Source organism: Vipera ursinii, assembly GCF_947247035.1.
Source record: "Vipera ursinii genome assembly, chromosome: 7".
Taxonomy (NCBI): Eukaryota; Metazoa; Chordata; class Lepidosauria; order Squamata; family Viperidae; genus Vipera; species Vipera ursinii.
This window is the reverse complement of record NC_139521.1, coordinates 75,479,463-75,489,578: the sequence shown is the minus strand read 5'-3', so window position 1 is coordinate 75,489,578 and position 10,116 is coordinate 75,479,463. Positions and strand designations below refer to the sequence as shown.

The following is a 10,116-nucleotide window of genomic DNA, read 5'->3' as shown; positions in this document are numbered from 1 at the left end:
TTTTGTTCTGAAAAGCCATCTCTTTCCAACATGGATGCTGAACTACAGACTCTAGACCTTGCAATGCATAACTCAGTAGCTTATGTGTAACTATGCAACTTGTTGTATAACAACCGTCTCCAAGGATACAGGTTAAAGTCTGCCAATCTACCTTATCACAGCCGAGGAGGCTGAGAAGAACAGCGTTCAGTTTAGTCTCACGCGATTGCTGAAGAAGAATCTTAGGACATTTTCACAGATCAACATAGATTTTAAGAGCCAGTAGAGCAAAAACAGATGTTTACCACGATATGAATATAAGCCGAACATTCCCTTTGGTGCATCCTCTTAAGCACCCCTTGAATAAGTTGAACAAGCCTTATTCATCTTCTAAAATGTTTTTTAGAAGAAAATATTTGTAGTTCGGGGATGAATTGTGGGGTCCTTGGTGCCCCCAGAGTTAAGTGGTTTTCTTGCAGATGTTTTATGACCCAAGTAGGTAGCATCATCAATGCTAGTAGTAGTAGTAGTAATAGTAGTAGTAGTAGTAGTAGGAGGAGGAGGAAGAGGAAGTGAATGGTCAGTCCTGGGTGCTCTTCAAGCTTTGTGGTTTTCTTGCAGACATTCATTACCCAACTAGGAAACATTATGATCATCACTGATGAGGTTACCTAGTTTGGTAATGAAACATCTGCAAGAACACCACCAAGCTCGGAGTACCCCAAGGACCCCACACTTTTCTTTTAATGTCCGCACCGATAGCCCAGCGGCTGTTTCAAAAGACAGACGAGCTCCGATGTGTGTGTCCACCGATGAAGAGTAGACTTTCAATGATCTGTGTGAAGACATGGACCCCACACATCGTACAGGGGCCAAGTTTGATAAACACTGCGTGTGAATAATCAATGCTTTACTGCCAATCAATTCTTGCTGGTCAAGGTCACCAGAAATAGTTTGGAAACTCGGTGGCTTCCAGAGAAGACCAGCACAACGGACCCTCTATGATTCTTTCCATGGTCAACATCTTTTACACCCAGGCTCTCCAAACCTGGCCGCTTTAAGACTTGTGGACTTCAACTCCCAGAATTCCCTACAATGCTGGCTGGGGAGTTCTGGGAGGTGAAATCCCACGAGTCTTAAAGTGGCCAGGTTTGGAGACCCAAACTTTACATCACATTTGCTCAGCTTCTTTTTCCTCCCCCACCATCAGTCATAAAGGAGACCACCTCTAACATCCAGCCTTCGTGGAGCAAGTTCCCAGAAAGCTACACTCGCCGGTCTCATCTGTACCACATGACTAACCATCTCAAGAAGGTCAGGAGATAGCAAGCCATTGTAGCAAGCCAAAGACCCTTGGAGACCGAAACTGACCCATGTCCACCTCAATCCATCTGAAGGAAACCAAAATGCGAACACCCTTGCATATCCCCACTATCTCCTTGCTGGTAATCCTCCGGGAACAACCCCCGATGACCATGTTCCTCTTATTCAGCGGGATCCTCACCTTTCACGCCCTGTTTCTTAACAGTGAGGGCGCATCTCTGCAAGTACTGTAGCTACCGTACTGCAATAGACCTACGTCGCTGCATTGACTTAAACCAAAAACTGAAGTTTTTCAGATGGCTGTACTTCAACTCCCCGAATTCCCCAGCCAGTATGAAGAAATCGAGCCAGAATAAAATAAAATCCGACATTAAAAAAAACCACAGCTCCACTATTGGTTTCAACCACACAAGCCTTGTTTGGGATCTTGTTTGGAATGTCTATGGAGATTCCCAGTCCTCCAGGTCAGAGTTATCTCAAGGATGCTTGTTTTCCACGAGGCAACTGGATTTCCCTGTTTTTCCCTGAAGACGTTTCGCTTCTCATCCAAGACGCTTCTTCAGCTCTTGACTGGATGGTGGGGAATGGAAAGATCCACATCCGTTGGCACCGCTCAGGTGACCCTGAGGACACAGAATTAACCTCCACGTGGCCTCAACGACTCGCTAGAAGGATGCAAATGGCCAGCTGTTCTGCAAGGAGCATAAATCTTTCCATTCCCCACCATCCAGTCAGAGCTTGAAGAAGCTTCTTGGATGAGAAGCTTGGATGAGAACCAGAGAGACCACTTGCCTCGTGAAAAAAAAAGCATCTTTGGAAGATTGCTTTTTGTCTTGAAGACAAGACGGGACGAGAAGCAATGCATGGAAGTTAATCAAGCATTGAAGCAACCTAGGACTAAGGAGAACTTTCCTAACGACGAGAACAATTAATCACTGGAGCGTTTTGCCTCTAGACATTCTGGCTGCTCCATCACTGGAGGCTTTCAAGAAGAGGCTGGACAGCCCCTTGTCTAGAATGGCATAGGGTCTCCTGCCTGAGCAGCAGTTTGGACTAGAAGACCTCCAAGGCCCCTTCCAACTCTGATATTGTGTTATTGACAAGCATAATGCCCTGGAACGTGTTTGTGTTGACCCAGGTCAACCCCACTTGCATTGGCAGGCTCCGCGTAGACCTGGCTTATGGACTTGCATGCTTTTATGGCTGGAGGTTGCCCTGAGTGGAAGGAACCAAGAGGAGCCGAGATCCTGCCTTGACCACCATCTCCATCTCTTCGGGAAGACCCACCTCACCCTTTAGGAGATTGGCTTCATTAGCTACGTCTCGGCTGGTGTTTTTGGATCCCGGCATACTACATCTTCCCAAACTACAATTCGGGGTGGTTCCACAACTGCTGCTGATGATCTGAAGCTGCTTCTCGGCTCGATCCGCTCGGTCCAAGAGCTCCTCGATGAACTGCTGCAGGCGGACTTTGGCGTTGGCTTCGCGGACGGCCGTCTCCTTCAAGAACTGGTCAATCTGGATGACCTCCCTGCGGGCAAGAAGCGGAGAATCAGCGGCCAGTTCGCACACCTGGACTCGAAAGGTACATACCGGCACAGGCGGTTCCCAACTTACGAGCACCGTTGAACCCAAAATTAATGTTGCTAAGTGATACACTGGTGAAGTGAGTCTTGCCCTGTTTTGCGACCTCTCTTGCCCCACTTGTGAAGGGAATCACTGCCGTTGTCTAGGTTAGTTACACAGTTGTTAAGTGAATCTGGCTTCCCCAAAACAGTGACGGGTGATTGATTTTTCACACTTATGACCACTGCAGCGTCCCTCCACGGTCACGTGGTCCAAATTCAGACACTTGGCAACCGACTCCTATTTATGACGGTCGCGGTGTCCTGGGGTCACGTGATCACCTTCTCCGGCCCCAAAGTCAATGGGGGATGCCGGATTTGCTTGACTGTGTTACTAACCGAACAGCTGCAGGCATTCTCTTAACAACTGGGGGAAGAAAGGTCGTAAAACGGGACAAAACTCACTTAACAACTGTTTTTTGCTTAGCAACAGAAATTTGGGGCTCAGCTGTGGTCATAAGTTGAGGACTCTCTGTACAGGAATAACCCAGAGGCCCTGTGTCGGCTTGCTAGGCAACCGTGCCTGAATACCTGAACATTACATTTATTTTTTTATTTTTTTTAAAAAAATCAACCTTGATTTTGTTTTTTTAATGTAAAAATGTCTCCGCAGATCTTCTCAATCCGAGCTCTTGGAAACTGCAAAGTGAAAAACCTACCAGACCAGAGGGATAGCCCATAAAAATAAAGAAGACCGCAATGTTACAGAATCCAGGGGAAAGGCAAGGGAGAAGCATGAAACCGCTGGCAAACAGCAGGACGGTGCTACGGATGTTAATTAAAAGCTTAGGTGAATAAACGGGTGGCAGCGCCAGGCCTAATTGGCGACAATAAACACAGCCAGAGTTGCAACCCAGGGTGGTGGTTAGTGGCACTGAAAGGGCTCATGGGGCTGCAAGTCAGGGGAGGAGGGCCAAGGCCCTCGGCTCCAGGAGAAGGGGCTGGAGGGGGGGGCTGGAAGGAAGGAAGGAGGGAGAAAGGAGGGAGGGAGGGAGGAAGGAAAGAAGGAGGGAGGGAGGGAGAAAGGAAGGAAGGAAGGAAGGAAGGAAGGAGGGAGGAAGGAAGGAAAGAAGGAGGAAGGGAGGGAGGAAGGAAGGAAGGAAGGGAGGAAGGAAGGAGGGAGGGAGGGGGGAGGAAGGAAGGAAGGAAGGAGGGAGGAAGGAAGGAAGGAAGGAGGGAGGGAGGGAGGGAGGGAGGGAGGAAGGAAGGAAGGAAGGAAGGAAGGAGGGAGGAAGGAAGGAAGGAAGGAGGGAGGGAGGGGGGGGAGGAAGGAAGGAGGGAGGGAGGGGGGGAGGAAGGGAGGAAAAAGGGAGGGAGGGAGGAAGGAGGGAGGGAGGAAAGAAGGAAGGAGGGAGGGAGGAAAAAGGGAGGGAGGGAGGAAGGAAAGAAGGAGGGAGGGAGGAAAGGAGGGAGGGAGGAAAAAGGGAGGGAGGGAGGAAGGAAAGAAGGAAAAAGGAAGGGAGGGAGGGAGGGAGGAAGGAAGGAAAAAGGGAGGGAGGGAGGGAGGAAAGAAGGAAGGGGGGAAAAGGGAGGGAGAGGAAGGAAGGAAAAAGGGAGGGAGGGAGGGAGGAAGGAAAAAGGAAGGGAAGGAGGGAGGAAGGAAGGAAAAAGAGACGGAGGGAGGGAGGAAAGGAGGAAGGAAGGAAAAAGTGATGGAGGGAGGGAGGAAAGAAGGAAGGAAGGAAAAAGGGAGGGAGGGAGGGAGGAAGGAAGGAAGGAAGGAAGGAGGGAGGGAGGAAGGAAGAGAGGGAGGGGAGGGAGGGAGGAAAAATTCACTTAACTGTCTTGATTAGCAAGAGAAATCTGGGGCTCCGTCGTGGTCTTAAGTCAAGGACTACCCCTGCGAGGAAGTCTACCTCGCCGTCCTGGTGCCCAAGTGCTCGGCCACTGACCGCTGCCCATCTCCCGCTCTCTCAGGAGTCCCCTGCCTTGCCTTTCACCCTGGATGCGTTGTGCAAATCTACACATGGCCTCCAACTTACAGCCCTTTGTTTGGAGACCATCCGAGGCTCCGGTACATGGGCGCTGGAAAAAAGTGACTTGTAACCGGTCCTCCTCGCGCTTAGCCCCGGGTCACAGCATCCCCACCGTCCTGTGTGCCCAATTTGCCTTGCCTGCTTTCCCAGGGGCCTTGCGGCAAGCCGGTAGGGGAAGCGGGATCTGGTTCGTGCAGCTTAACCACTGCGGTAATTTGCTTAACAACCCTGGCAAAACATCACAAAATTGGACCTGAGTCACTTCACAGCTGCATAGCTTAGCAACGGAAACCCTGCTAATTGTGGTTGTCAAGGGCTTACAATGTACATCAAGAAAAGCAAGGTTTTACTCTTAGGTAAGAAAAAAAACAACACTGTGCAGGTGAAGAATAGGTGAAACCTCACTTAACGCCAGTAAACTGTGAGAGGGAAGATGCCTTAAATAGGATCCAGCCGTGTCCTGCAGCGGCCAAAAAAGCCAACCCAGTGCTAGGCTGCGTCAACAGAGGGACGGAATCGAGATCACGTGAAGTGTTAATACCGCTTTACAAGGCCTTGGTAAGGCCACGCTTGGAATACGGTGTCCAGTTTTGGTCACCACGATGTGCAAAAGATGTCGAGACTCTGGAAAGAGTGCAGAGAAGAGCAACAAAGATGATTGGGGGACTGGAGGCTAAAACATATAGGGAACAGTTGCAGGAATTGGGAATGTCTGGTTTAATGAAGAGAAGGACGAGGGGGAACAGGATAGCAGCCTTCCAGTATCTCAGGGGCTGCCCCAAAGAAGAGGCAGTCAAGCTCTTCTCCAAAAGCGCCTGAAGGCAGGACAAGAAGCAACGGATGGAAACTCATCAAGGAGAGAAGCAACCTAGAACTAAGGAAAAATTTCCTAACAGTGAGAACAATTAATCAGTGGAACTGCTTACCACCAGAGGTTGTGGGTACTTCATCACTGGAAGTTTTCAAGAAGAGACTGGACAGCCCTCTGTCTGAAATGGTATGGGGTCTCCTGCTTGAACAGGGGGTTGGACTAGAAGACCTCTGATGCCCCTTCCGACCCCGTTATTATATGTCCTGCGACTACCTGCAAGGCTGTCTAGGTGTGTTTGTGTGTGTGTACAGGTGAGAGAGTGGCCAATTTCCAGTGGGAAGTCAAAGCGGAGTCATTCTGAATTTTTCTCAGATGTCGCGGGGCAACAACATCACACTCAAGTCCCACAAAGGGCTTCAGCGTCCCGTTCTAGGTGGCGATTAGGTTCCTATTAGCTCAATCGTAGTTTATTGTGTAGGCCATAACCTCACATTCAGGCATCCAGAATGTGAGAATCCTGCCAGAATGGCGGGAATCCTGCCCGAGGCAAAGCCATAAAATCAAATCAGACATACAGGTTAAATCCACAACTCACAAGAGTTTGTTTAAGTGGCCATTCGAAGCTACGACAGCTCTGGAAAAAGTGACGTAGGGCAGTTTTCCACACTTACGACCGCTGCAGCATCCTCGTGGTCAGGTGATTAAAATTCAGGCGCTTGGCAACGGATTTGTATTTACGACGGTCGCGGTGTCCCTTTTGTGACCTTCTGACAAGCAAAGTTACCGGGAAAGCCAGATTCGCTTAACGACCATGTGACTAGCTTAACAGCGGCAGTGATTCACTTCACCACTGTTACAAGAAATGTCGCAAAACGGGGCAAGGCCCACTTAACCAATGTCTCACTTAGCGAAATAAATTTTGGGTTAAATAGTGGTCGTAAGCCGAGGACAACCTCTAACCGGAACCTTGCGCCATTCAAAACCACAAACCGAATTAGACACATTATGTACGGCAGCCCACTTTGCACTTTGGGGAAGAATGCATTTTGCACAGAATGGTCTTCCTGCGAGCCAGGAAGATTATTCCTGGTTAAAATTTAATTCCGCTTAAAGTGCAGGACGCAAAAAACGTTCTCTCCCACCAACGGTTTATTCCTTCTCTGTCGGCACGTTCAAACTCAGGTCGACACGTTCAAGACAGGTTGATCAAAGCTTCCGTTGGTTTAAAAAAAAAACAAAAAAAAAACAACCCCCAGAATTCTTTGCTGTTCTTTCAGATATGCATCAGTTTAACTGGTGTAGGAGTTAGGAAAGAGTAGGAAATAGCAAAGCAGCTGATGAAATTCCAGGAAACAGAATATTTAACGCGGCTGGAGTTTATATGTCACAGGGATGGATCGGCTCGAGGAGCTGGGGATATTGATGAAACCTTTAAATCAGGGGTCTTCAAACTTGGCCCTTTTATGACTTGTGGACTTCAAGTCCCAGAATTCCTCAGCCAGCTTTGCTGGCTGAGGAATTCTGGGAGTTGAAGTCCACAAGTCATAAAAGGGCCAAGTTTGAAGACCCCTGCTTTAAATCAATCCTCCTGTGGCGCCGATTTATTTGGGGGTAGGGAAGAACCCAGAAGCAGAGTAACAGAGTTGGGAGGGATCACGGGGGGTCATCTAGTCCCACCCCCTGCACAAGCAGGAGACCCTCTTTACCATTTCAGACAAATAGCTGTCCAATCTCTTCTTGAAAATCTCCAGTGTTGGAACACCCACAACTTCTGGAGGCAGGTAGTTCCCCTGGTTAATTGTTTCGAACTGTCAGGACGTTTCTCCTTCGTTCTACGTTGCTTCTCTCCTTGATGAGTTTCCCTCCGTTGCTTCTTGTCCTGCCTTCAGGGGCTTTGGAGAATAGGTGGACCCCCTCTTTTTTGGGGCAGCCTGTCAAATATTGGAAGACAGCTATCCTGTCCCCCCTCCCTCCCGCGTGCGAATCCTCCTTTTTACTGGACCGGACATAACCAATACCTGCAACCATTCTTCATGGAAGAATTTAGATATTTAGGATATGTTCCATTCAGGCTTGTAACCCATACAGTAGATTATGGCTGAATGAGAAGTTATAGTCTATTCAATAAACTGAAATTAAGCAATCAGATTCTGACATCATTCAGAACTGATCTCATATTTCGTGTCCAATTCTTTTAAGGTTGTCTGGACAAATCCCTGCAGTTCTCTTGACAAGGTTTTTTTTTTCCCCACCAAGGAATAATGGGTTACCAATGCGTCCTTCCTAGGGCTGAGAGAAAGTGACTGGCCCAGGATCACCCAGCTGGCTTCGTGCTTAAAGCAGGACTAGAACTCACCGTCTCCTGGTGATTGGCCGAAGCTCACCCGGCTGTCTTTCATGACTAAGTGGGACTAGAACTCACCGTCTCCTGGCGGTTGGCCCAAAGTGATCTAGTCAGCTTTGATGGCTAAGACAGGACTAGAACTCACAGTGTCCTAATGACTGGCTCAAAGTCACTCAACCGACTTTCATGTCTAAGGTGAGACTAGAACTCACTGTCTCCTGGTGATTGGCTCAAAGTCATTCAACCAACTTTCATCTCTAAGACTAGAACTCACAACCTTGTGATGATTGGACCAAAGTCTCCCACATGTTTTCATGCCCAAGGCAGGACTAGAATTCACCATCTCCTGGTGATTGGCCCAAAGTTACCTAACTGGCTTTCATGCCTAAGGCGCGACTAGAACTCACCGTCTCCTGGTGATCAGCCCAAAGTCACCCAGCCGGCTTTCATGCCTAAGGCAGAACTAGAACTCACAGTCTCCTGGTCATTGGCTCAAAGTCACCCAGCCGGCTTTCATGGTGAAGGCGGGACTAGAACTCACTCTCTCCTGGTGATTGGCTCAAAGTCACCCAGCCAGCTTTTATGTCTAAGGCAGGACTCGAACTCAGGCTATTCCACCGCTAATACTGACTGGAAATTGTTATGTGAACAGCTTGCCTCTTGGAGCTGTGAGCGCTCCATCGCTAGAGGGTTTCAAGAAAAGATTGGACAAGCATTTGTCCGGGATGCTATAAGGTCTCCTGCTTTGGGCAAGGGGTTGGACTAGAAGACCTCCAAGGTCCCTCCAAGCCCTGAGATTCTATGATTTTCAAAGATGAACACGGCACAACCTCACTCACATATTCCACTGCACTTTAAAAAAACAAAAAAGCTGGCTATTCTGCTGCAGGGACTTAATTGGAAACGAAGCCAAGATTTCCATCTCTATGCAAATGCCGGTGTTAAATAAAGATCAGGGGAGGAAGAGTTACTACAGGGAGCAGCTTCCAAAAAGTAGTCTGCTCTCGAGAACAGCTTTCCTCCTGAAGGCTTATTCCGACCGTGGAGCCAGCCATCAAGGCAGCCATGAGGAAAAGGAACAGTCAGCTCTCACAAGCAAGCAAAATCCAACCATTTTGCTTTGCAACACTAGCCGATTCCAAACCTAGGCATTTCAAATTTTCTGTCCGTTGCTCTGGAAAGGGGCTCAAGCCCCCTGAAGGAGCTCCCCTCTGCCGCTTTCCTGCTCAAAACACAGGCAGTCCTCGACTTACAAGAGTTCGTTTAGTGACTGTTATGACGGCGGCGAAAAAAGGGACCTATGACCCTTTTTCACACTTAGACGGTGTGACCAAATGAAGTCAGAGACCCTTGACATGTAGTTTTATGTCAATAAATATGTTTTTACGTCTACATTTAGAGCAAGCAAAATAGTCAGGCACACAGGAGCCTCATGAGGTAAAATCAACACAGGAATATCACCATGAGGTAAATCGCAGAGCGCCCAGGAAGAAAAAGGCGGGAAATGAGGAAACGCCCCCTTTTACCCACAGCAGCCAATCACAGAACAGATTGCCTCATGCAGGAGCCCCCCCTCTCTCTCCAACCAATCAGCTACAACTCTGCGTTCTGACTCATTGTACAAGTTGTCCTCGACTTACGACCACGAATTGAGCCCCAAATTTATGTTGTTAAGTGAGACAGATGTGAATTTTGCCCTTTTACGATGTCTCTTGCCTCGGTTGTTAAGTGAATCACCGCAAGTGATATGTTAATAACCGCTTTGTTGAGGGAATCTGGCTTCCCCACTGACGTGGCTTGTCAGAAGGTCACCAAAGTCAATCACGTGACCCTGGGACACGGCAACGCCGTCATTAATATAAAGCAGTTGTCAAGCCTCTGAATTTTGACCACATGGAAAGATGCTGATTGTGGAAAACGGTCAGAAGTCACTTTTTTCAGCGCCGTTATAGCTTTCAACGGTCACTAAACGAAATGCGGTTAAGTCGAGGACTACCTGTACAGCTCCACTGTTCCAGCTACTACCTTTAAATATCTTAACACTTTTTGATAGCAATT

At 48.5% G+C, this 10,116-nt stretch overlaps 1 protein-coding gene and 1 long non-coding RNA gene across 2 annotated transcripts in view; one reads left to right on the top strand and one right to left on the bottom strand.

The window, feature by feature from the left end:
* The window catches only part of LOC310643141, a 61,927-nt gene that overhangs the window by 25,778 nt on the left and 26,033 nt on the right, over nucleotides 1–10,116 (top strand). The window lies entirely within an intron of this gene.
* The window catches only part of FBXO41 (F-box protein 41), a gene marked incomplete at both ends in the record, with an annotated part of 42,847 nt that overhangs the window by 31,476 nt on the left and 1,255 nt on the right, over nucleotides 1–10,116 (bottom strand). The window contains one exon of the mRNA XM_083367139.1: nucleotides 2,590–2,833. Within this exon, the coding sequence (XP_083223265.1) occupies nucleotides 2,590–2,833 (244 nt within the window). The remainder of the gene's footprint in view (nucleotides 1–2,589; nucleotides 2,834–10,116) is intronic.